The sequence below is a fragment of the Dendrobium catenatum genome, unplaced genomic scaffold (genome assembly GCF_001605985.2).
Source record: "Dendrobium catenatum unplaced genomic scaffold, ASM160598v2 fragScaff_scaffold_1520, whole genome shotgun sequence".
Classification (NCBI taxonomy): Eukaryota; Viridiplantae; Streptophyta; class Magnoliopsida; order Asparagales; family Orchidaceae; genus Dendrobium; species Dendrobium catenatum.
In genome coordinates this window covers 951,452-962,314 of record NW_021319982.1, presented here as the reverse complement: position 1 = coordinate 962,314, position 10,863 = coordinate 951,452, and the positions used below count along the sequence as shown (strand labels likewise).

Below are 10,863 nucleotides of genomic sequence, written 5' to 3'. Positions count from 1 at the left end.
GAGACTTGAGAGCTTAGGCTTCCAGCTAAGAGGTCAAAGGTTCGAGTCTATGTGTATGCGTTGTGTGTGTGAGTTTGCCTTAAATGGCCTAAATGTCCAAAAAAAAAAAAATGTAATAACCCTACTATAAGATTGCTACCCTCAGGGGCTGTTTGGTATCGGATTTACAGCGGGATTTAAGTCGGATTTACACTAAATTCAGCCAAACAATTTTTGTGTGCGCGTTAAATCCCGGATTTACGGATTAAATCGGGATTTATTAAATCCGAGGGGTAGCCAGATTTAACGAGATTTATTCGAAGAAGCGCGCGAAAGGGAGAAAGTTACTTCACAGCCAGCGAACTCCCGTTCTTGCTTCCGATCAAAATGTTGTAACTTCCGGTCCGAGTTAACGAGAAAGTCATCGCAAGAAGCCGAGACCTGCAAAGCAACGAAGCCGAACATCAACGACGAAAAGAGAAGTTGAAAGGCAAACCATAGACGCCTGCAAAGCAACAAAGCCCAATAGCAACGACGAAAAGAGAAGATGAATAGCAAACCATAGACGTCTCTAAGTTATTATTGATTAACTTAATTAATATAATTTAAATTATTAACAATTAAGTAAAAGTAATTAAACAATTAATTGTATAATTTGTCCATAAATTAATTATCTAATTTAACTTAATTGTATAATTAGTAATTAAATATTAATATAATTAGATTAATTAATATAACTTAATATATCTATTATTAAATATATAATTAATTGTTTAAATAGTAATTAATGAGTAATTTATACTTAACATATTATTAAATTTATAACACATTATATTTTTTTTAATTATAATTTTTTTTAAGTTATAATTATTTTCCTTACATTTAAATCTCTAACTGCTATAAATCCTGAAATATGTTACTAAATAGTTTCTCAGGGTTTAATATTTTGCATACCAAACAATTTTCAGGATTTAACACATTTTGGATTTACTAAATCCGGATTTACGGAATTTACTAAATTCCGCTTGTTGCCAAATAGCCCCTCAATGTCAAGACTAACATCCTTTAGTACACCATGTCATATATATACATATAATTTTTTTATTTTAAATAAATTAACAATGAGAAGATACTAAATATTTACGTTCAATCGTCCGACCAAACTGGTGCCAGCCCTAACCAAGCTTACTTCTGCCATGCTGAATGCACCAACGCCGAAGCCGCAAGCAGCCAGTAGTCTTCAATGGACGGCTCCGGCCCTGTACCGCCGGCTCCGCCGCTTAGCCGGCGATCCCACCGCCTGCAGCAACACCAGATCCGCTCCCTTCTCCTAACTTTCCTCGCCTACTCAGCCTTCCACGCTTCCCGCAAACCCCCCAGCATCGTCAAGAGCGTCCTCGCCCCAGATCCAACCAACTCCACCTCCTCGTCCGCCGCCGGCTGGCACCCCTTCGATGGAAATCGCGGGCCACACCGTCTCGGCGAACTCGACCTCGCCTTCCTCTCGGCCTACTCCGCTGGCATGTACCTGTCCGGCCACGCTGCTGATCGCCTCGACCTCCGCCGCTTCCTCGCCGGTGGAATGTTCGGAAGCTGCATCGCCACGGCCGCCTTTGGGTTCGCTTACTGGTTAGACGTGCATCGGCTTTGGTTCTTTGTCCTTGTCCAGGTTGCGGGTGGTTTCCTACAATCCATCGGCTGGCCGTGTGTTGTTGCTGTGGTGACGAATTGGTTCGGTGATTCGTCAAGGCGGGGACTTATCATGGGGATCTGGAACTCGAATACCTCCGTCGGAAATATTCTTGGTTCCGTGCTTGCGTCATGCGTGCTCAATTTTGGTTGGGGCTGGTCGTTTATCGTGCCGGCGTTAGTCATTGGCCTGGTTGGGGTTTTGGTCTTTGCATGCTTGGTGCCTCATCCGAGAGATTTAGCGCTCGAGAATATGGAATGTGGAGTGGAGTTGAATGTGGCAATAGACTCTTTTGCTGTTAATGATGATGGATTAGTGGAGAGTTTGAATGGGAAAAACTCACTCATTTCTGACGAGACTGCTCTTCTCCAGCGCGGGCTCACTGAAGGAAAGAGTTGCAGAGGCACGGAAGGAGAGGAAGAGCCAATTGGTTTCTTTGAGGCGTGGAGGCTGCCGAGTGTGGCATCCTATGCTTGTTGTCTCTTCTTCTCAAAGCTTGTTGCTTACACTTTCCTCTATTGGCTACCATTTTACATTCGGCACACAGGTATGTGAGGAGTTCATGCAAGTAGCTCGGGCTTTTGTCATTTGTTCTTGCAGTTTGATGGAATACAATTTGATAATGTGATACTGCATTTGGTGTTGATTGTTCTGAATGTTAATAGTTTATCTGATAACTCAGTATTGTGATTTGCATCATTACTAACTAGAGTTTGCTTGAGTATGAAAGAAAATCACTGCTATTCACATAAAGATGAACTAATTACACTACAAGTGATTTTCCTTTGATCATAAAGCTTAGGAGAAGGTGCAATAGAAGCATAGGGCTATCCGTATTACTTCACTCAAAATGCTACACTTAAAGTTTTTGGAAAGTAAAGCAGCAAAATAACCATCTTAATTTCTTCTTGAGATCCCGAGGAAAATTCATTATTATGGTAAATTGAGCCCCTATCCATGAGGATATTGAATAGGATTTCGAGCATGAATGGGTTGGTTTCTTTTTTGTACATTTTCTTAATTATGATGATTCATTGCCCTTGGTGCATATGGAGGATGAAAAACATTAAATGACTAAATATTAGATCATCTTTAACCTTTGCTTTGTTGCATTGAGGTGCATTCAACGTTTTAACCATTGATCTTTAATCTCTTGCTTTTGGTTTGATAAGCATTTTTTTTAATTTATTTATTTTCAGGATTGATCAATTTTGTTGGATTGTTGTGAAGTTTTCAATAATATTCTCGTGTATAATTGGTCTTTTTACAAACATTGCACAAATGTTCTCTCTTTTTTCTTTCATCTGAGTTATTTCTTAGGTTTTGCTCCAAGCGTTTGATGGCCGCAAGAGCAAGTTCATCAATTTGAAGAGCAGTCTTGCTACCTCCAAGCACTATTCTCTGTTTACTTTCTTCTCTTTGAACCTCTATGAACTTCATGCCTTCATCTAGATCTTTATTGAGACTTGTAAGAAAATCATAGTTTTTTATTCTTTCACAAATTTGATGCATTTACCCGCACACTCCCCACATCAATCTTTAGGTAAAAAAAATTCAGTTCTTGCCAATTTTTTGTGAATGTGGTCAAGTATTTGGTGAAACTTATGCTTCAATGCTTAGTATCTCTACTATGATAGCATAATTCAAATAATTGAGTTAAAATTTTAACATTTGAATACATCAATTGTCCACCCTCAAAATTATAATTTTGTTAAATAAAAAGGATTATTTAGAGATTTTTATCACCTTAAACTGTATGTTGTCCATATTTATAAGTAAATAAATATATAAACAACCTCCAACTGGTTCGAGCTCCGTCCGCTCCTGTCTCCCTTACAAGTCATGAAATTCGCTTGGCTCCTGTAGTGACTTTCGATCCAACAACAACATTGCCATCGAAGGACGCAAAGAAGATTACTATAAGAGAAGCTGGAGCAAAAACGAAGAGTTGGCGAGGAGGAAAAAGCAAAGCATGGGCAAGCTTACAACTTTAGGAAGAGTATAAACAAGACAAAGAGGAGAAATTATAAAAAATAGTCAGGTAATGGCAGAGTACAACACAGTCGCATCTTTAGCAAATTTGTTTTTTCTCCTATCAGCTTTACTTATTTTGCTTGTTTTTTTACTATAGTAATAATATATAATATTTATTAATTAATAATTATATCAAAGAGAACCAACTAATTAGATAATAAAAAAATTCAATTTCTCTTATAATATGCAGTGATGACTTTCAATGTGAATTTAGAAAGTAGAAGTTCTTTTTGTGTTTTATTAGTTTAATATTTTATTAATTAATTATTATATTAATATATAATAAGTATGATTTTATTAATCTAATTAGGATTGATAAGGAATTTTTTAAATATAATTAATAATATTTAATTACATAAATTAGATAACAAATAAATTTGATTATGCATTCATGATTTTAATGAAATTTAAATGTAAAATTACTAAAAAATTTAAAATAGGATGATAAGTTTATAAGTATTGCTTATTTTATCAATTATTATGAAATATAAGATTTTACTCTGAATTATTCATTTTTATTTTATTTTTTCAAAATATTAATTTATTTATATGTTATGCTTGTCTACCCTTAAAAAAGAAGCCTGTTCCGCCCTTGGACTTGGTGTAAACGACGTACATGGATCAAATGTGTTCTTTCGTAAAATTGATAAACGTGTGCATCATCAAGGTGTTATTGCTATCTCACATAGGAAAGGAATGACCAACCACTTTAGGTATCATTTAGGTATTCAAATTTTTTTCTTTCTTAAATAACTATTTGAACCAAGGGAGATGATATGAAGAGTTCTTATTAAGTTTTTAAGATGTGATTTGAAGAAGTGAGTGCTCCATGGAGAATCTTTGAATGATAGCGTGGCATGGTATGGTGGAGTAAAAATCTATCTTCTCTCCATCTTTGCTTTCTTGTAGCTGTCCACTATTGATTAGCTAGAAACTATATCTGATATCATCTTAGAAAAAAGATGTAAGAGAAAAGAAGAGTGATGAAATTGTGGAATTCTTCACTTGCATATATTGGCCAAAACCTGGCCTTATAAATGATGGTTTACAAAGATGCAAAATAAAGGAGAAATAAATATATCTTACTAAGAAATTATATCTGAATATTGCAATTGGTTTTAATTTAAAGACACTGAATGCATGAGGGCCTTCCATGCCAACCAAGTCCATAAACTATTAATGGAAAGATTGAACCTATTTAAGCCTATAATTAATTAATTCATCTGCTAATAAAAATAACTAGAGCTACTAAATTTCTAAAATATAAAAGCAGTATTATCAACTTTTATTTTATCATAACATAAATGCATAATCCAATCATCTTTCAATTTTTTTACTTCAGAATAAATAAAATTGGATTACAAAATTAGTACATTATACTTCAAGCTCAGAGAATTCTCCTCTAGACTTGATCTACTCGACCGAACCATTTTTTTGCCTGAAACATTTAAAAACAACAAAGTGAGCTCAACTAGCTCAGTGGACTCCCTCCTTCAATCCCCATAGATATCAATATTGAATTCAAATAGTTAAAAATAATGAATTAAAGAAAACATAAAGACCTACAATATAAGTATGATTCCAATAAAACATTAATCTACCAAAGTTCTAGGATATACTTGATCTTAGAGCTAGCACTTATATTTTCATAACCACTTTACAAAAGTTTTTAGGTGCAGTACATAATACTTATACTCCAGAGTTCACTTGCCTTTTACTTTTACTTTCACTTCCCATCAAAATTTACTAATGCATTTTTTTTTATTTTTAATTTTAAAATTTACTAATGCATATTTGAGAATATTTGTTAAACTTAATTCAATAAAAACATCGACGCATAAAACACAATGATTATAATGCACATATTTAGATGCATGCTTATAACTTTACTTACACTTATGCCTCCATTAATAATAAGCATAGCATATAAACAATCACACTGTGAAAACTTCGTAAAATTAAAAAAAAGTATATTTTTATTCATATCCTTTTTATAAACTTACTGGAATCGAAATAAGATGATAGGGGTTTAGGAGTCTATCTCGAGCTCTACAATATCCCGAACATGCCCAACGGATGAATCTTGAGATTTGGCCTCCGAATCTCTTTCCTCTTCTCCTCACTTCTTTTCTGGCAAGGCTAGGTGGAACGAGAATGGCAAAATTGTTTCAGATATTTTAATATTACATTTTCACTATTTTGAACTAGCGCCACAACGCTGCTAGAGAACCTTCTAGATTCTCCTAGAATATTCTCACTTGAGACCCGATGCCGCAGCACACGCCCAAACCTATTTTTTATTTAAAAACCTGAGAGCTCAATGCCGTGTGCCGCCAACCCTGCCACTGTGGCGCTCACAGAGCAAATTCACAACTTGCATTTTCCCCTTTGCCAACCCCAAACCTTGATTCATTCAAGTATCGTCAAGTATTTTAATATTCATAATTATTAATTAATTTAAAATTAATGATCATTAACAAAAAATTACTTGAATTTCGGGTGATAGATATTACACATCATCTAGGGAGAGGCGGCTTACTGTCTATGCCCATGCCAGCATGAGTTTCTTCTAGGAAGAGAAACTGCCAGCTCTACCATGCAGGAACTACCATCCAGGAAGAAGTCGCATGCTGTGCAAGCACATTCCAACAGGGATTCCTTCTAGGGAATGCTCTTTTTATAGCAGAAGATGTATAGTCTTTATTCCTTTTGTTAGGGGTGACACTCATTCAATCAAAAGCAGCATATAACTTGATCATTTCATGGTAATTCTTGACAAAACTGTTAGTGTTCATCAAATTTAATTTTTGGGAGTTGCACTCACTAATGATGTGGCGGTAGGAAACATATAGAAAGTTTTGGTGGTAGTGTTATACTTATGCGTGACCGAGAGTAGAAAATGCAGAATAAGAGGGGGCTGCCGATACTAATGTTGAAGGATTAGGAGTATATCGTGATGTGAAACCAATAGGAATTGCATTAGATATTATAAAGAAATTGATTTAAGCTTTGCAATATAAACTAATGTTTCACAAGATTAGATGCTTAGACTTAAGGCCATTAATAATGTAAAGGCAATCAATTACAAGATAGAATAACAATCACTTGAGAATGATTTCAATCATAAAGATAAACTTAAATATTGTAAATCAGAGATCCCACACTTAACAAATAGAAAAGTCACCTTGAGTTTACCTCACTCAAGCTCGTCTAATAGGGTTAGTGGAAAAGAATCTTTGCAAACCAAGCGATGCTACCGAAGTTGAGAAGACACCTATGGTAGTAGCCCAACGAAAGTTCGCCGATAGAGGGAGGAGACGTGGGTGGGTACCAAATGTTCCGCCGACTTCCGGATGATAGTTTCTCTTCAATAGATGACGCCAATGTGAATAAAGTGTGATTGATGTAATCTTCTACGGAGTTATCCACTTATGGATTGAGGTTGAAGAAGGTGGATTGATGAATATCCACTAAACTTTGATTGTTGTAGAGGAATCCACAATCCCGATCCGGATCGACCATGCACTAGTCAAGGGGTTGTCGATGGAGGGAGGCTTTCCTCTTTCTTGGAGTGTAGTTCATGAGGCAAGAAGGTTTCCAAGAGGTGGGAGTGAAGAAGGAGCAGCTAAGGGAAGAGGGGCTTGCTTTTGGTGGACTTAGGGTTTGGGTTTGGAGAGGGAAAGTAATACAAAATCTGAAATTAGTTTCAGATTTTAGTAAAATAGGAAAATGAAATTAAGAATTTGAAATTTGAAAATCAAATTCAAGTGGAGGGAGATTAATTAGGAGAGAGGAGGGAGATCCCATGGAGGGGCCGGTGGCATGCATGGGGTTGGGAGGGATTTGAATCTTCAATTTGAAATTCAAATTAATTCCAATAAGGGTGGCTTGATTGGGCGGCAGCCAATGGGGTTTTAATGGGGATTTAATGAGGGTCTAGGTGGCAAAAATTGGAGAGAGAAAGGGCTAGAGAGGGGGGCCGGCCACATGAGGGGAAATTTGATGGGCCTGGAAAGGATTTAATTGAGGATTGCCATTAAATATGAAATTTATTTCAGATTTTAATGAGTTTAGGAGGTTTCCTAATATACATTATTAATATGGGAAGTTTTAGAATTCAAATTTGAATTTGAATTTACATGAAGCAACTTTCCAAATTAATGAGGACGCGATTAAGGAAAGTAATTATGGACTATTTTTAAATTTGAAATTCAAAATCTTTGGGTGGTGGGTTGATGGTCGGCGGCTTGTAGGGTTTGGGGAGGTCGGTGGTGAGGGGTTGGGTGGGGCTGGTGATGGACGGGTGAGGGGAGGCTGGTGACACAAGGGTGAGTTGTTGGGTGGGGTTCGGTATTTGGGAGGAGGAAAGGGGATGGGGGTTTGGAAGGCCGGCGGGTAGGGGCTAGGAGGGGAGATGAAAGTAAAACGAAATTAGAAAATAAAAGAATGGAGCCGCGAACCTTGGAATCCACCGAAGGTTGACGGGTATTACTCTCACCCACCTAGGGTCTCTCCTCTCATGAACTCATTTAGAGATCAAGCAAAGAAAACTAAATTTCATTTCAATATCATCATCCCCTCTCATACAAGATGAGGACCTTATATATAGGCCTCCAAACAATTAGAAAAGAAAGACAAGAATGCCCTCGGGGCTACAACTCAAACACAAATAGATAAAAGGTACAATCGTCACAACTAATACAAGAAACACAAATGCAAAATAAAAATAAAGACTTCTGATCAAGGCTGTCGCTCTGTGCTGCTTCCGATGATAGACATTCCAGAATCTCTTACTGATGTGCTCATCATATTGGTAAATTGAAGTTAACATGAATAGAACTTGCACATAATATATTTAACTCATCAATCAACATTCGTTGAAAATGAATGAAGAATGAGTATTTATAGTGCTGGTCATAAATAGTTGAATTAGTCAAATGATAATGATGATATAACAATAATAATTAGTCTTTATCCCACTATGTAGGGTCGGTTGCATGAATCATTTTTTTTATTAGACACTAGACATTTGCAAGAGGATGTACCATAGTGTATTTTTTTTTGCTGATGATATTCTTCTTGTTGATAAGACTAAAGAGGGAGTTGAAGGTAAACTTGAATTATGGAGGTCAACCTTAGAGTCTAAAGGTTTTTGCTTGAGTAGATCTAAAATTGAATATATGGAGTGTAATTTAAGTTGTAATAGACATAGTGAGGGGATTTTGACTTTGGATGATCAAGTCATTAATAAGAGTACACGTTTTAGATATCTTGGATCTATTGTTTAGAGTGACGGTGAGATAAATAGGGATATTATCAGTAGAATTCAAGTTGGATGGTTAAAATGAAGGAATGCATCGGGCTTGTTGTGTGATAGAAAAGTCCCTCCCCCTCAAACTTAAGGTAAAATTCTACAAGATGGTGGTGAGACCTACAATGCTTTATGGTGCCTTATGTTGGCCATTAAAAGAAAAGCATAATACTAAAGTGTTGCAGAGATGAGGATGCTCGGGTGGATGAGTGGCTTTACTCTTAGAGATAGGATTCGAAATGAGCATATACGTGAAAAGGTTGGAGTAGCTCCAGTGGAAGATAAGATTAGAGAGAGTCGCCTTAGAATCTTAGATGGTTTGGTCACATAAAATAGCAGCCTTCCGATGACTCGGTTAGGATAGTAGAGCCGTAGAGGTATTAGATTTGACTTATGTTAAGAAAGGTACAGGTAGACCTAAAAAGAGTTGGTTAGAAAATATTAGAAATGATATTTTTTAATTAGATTTAAACGAGAATTTGACTTTTAACATTACACAATGGAGAAAAAGGATTCGTGTAGCCGACCCCACGTAGTGGGACAAAGGCTTGATGTTGTTGTTGTTCTATCAAGAATCAAGTGATAATGATGATTATGATAATCTATTTTTTAAAGAATCTACATCTAGGATGTGCCATGGAATCTTAAGTTCTTTCACAGTTGCTCACCGCGTAAAATTTTTTTCCATGTTGTAGCTGTTTCTGGAGAGCACCTAACACACAGAACTTCTGGAATCCTCTCAACTGTTTTCGACATTGGAGGGGTGCTTGGTGGTGTTTCAGCAGGCTTCATTTCGGATTGGCTTTGCGCACGAGCAATCACTTCAGTTATGTTCCTTATATTGTCAGTTCCTTCTCTCATTTTGTACAGAATGTATGGAGGCATATCGTTGCACTTCAATATTGGTTTGATGTTTCTTTCTGGATTTTTTGTTAATGGCCCCTACTCCCTAATCACCACAGCTGTTTCAGCTGATCTTGGAACACAAGGCTTAATTAAAGGAAATTCTCGTGCTTTGGCTACCATTACAGCCATTATTGATGGTACAGGTTCCATCGGTGCTGCTTTGGGGCCCTTACTTACAGGATATATCTCAACTTGGGGATGGAACAATGTTTTCCTGATGCTAATTCTTTCTAACTCACTTGCAGTTATGTGCCTTACTCACATTGCAAAAGCTGAAATAACTAGTAAGAAGAAGCAGCAAGTATCTTCTACCATCATTGATGCAGAGAGTTGGTAATTTTCATGGTCATTATATTTCTTTGTAAATGAGCTACAAAGTGTTTTTCTTTTCTTTATAAATTTTGTATAATATCATTGAACAATACTGTAGGGATGTATTTTTAAAAGATGCCCTTGATTAGGAGAAATTATTCTGTGTGGACATCGGATGGTCCGGAGATCAATCAAAATGCACCACGTCACCCGTTACGAGCACTAGTATCGAGCAAAAAGTGATGTGGCGTGTTCTGATTGGTCTTCGGACGCCGTCCGGAATCTGCACAGAGTAATTTTTCCTTGATTAGACTATGAATTACCTTCATGCGATGAATGTTTAATCCAGAGACATGTACATTTTTATACTATTCTGGATATTGATTGTAAATTTTTCTTCGGGTATCAAATTGATTCTTCCATAGTTTCTCTAAGAAAATTTACTTGTTGGGATTAGTAATAGTTTAAATTTCTTCAATTGCCAACATTCATTATTCAATTCAGTATACAGGAGAGTATCTATGAGATTATTTGAAATTTCTTCCTTTTATCCCTTGCGTAAAGCTGCTGGCAATGTTAGAGAATTCTCATTCCTAAGAACTATAATTTTGTTCTATCTTATTTAGCTAGT

The 10,863-nt window shown here is 36.3% G+C and overlaps 1 protein-coding gene across 1 annotated transcript; it reads left to right on the top strand.

Annotated features, from left to right (window-relative positions):
* The first annotated feature begins 1,115 nt into the window (after positions 1-1,115).
* On the top strand, positions 1,116-10,671 carry LOC110110475 (putative glycerol-3-phosphate transporter 5). The gene is made up of 2 exons (XM_020841968.2): positions 1,116-2,216; positions 9,710-10,671. The coding sequence occupies exons 1-2, from the start codon at positions 1,223-1,225 to the stop codon at positions 10,255-10,257; spliced, it is 1,542 nt and encodes a 513-aa protein (XP_020697627.1). The 5' UTR covers positions 1,116-1,222; the 3' UTR covers positions 10,258-10,671.
* Positions 10,672-10,863: the final 192 nt, after the last annotated feature.

What these genes read in the sequence shown, in the direction of transcription:
- LOC110110475 (XM_020841968.2), top strand. Translation starts at nt 1,223, where the DNA reads ATGGACGGCTCCGGCCCTGTACCGCCGGCTCCGCCGCTTAGCCGGCGA. An exon ending in ATTTTACATTCGGCACACAG is followed by an intron (nt 2,217 to 9,709) that starts GTATGTGAGGAG and finishes TCCATGTTGTAG; the next exon opens with CTGTTTCTGGAGAGCACCTA.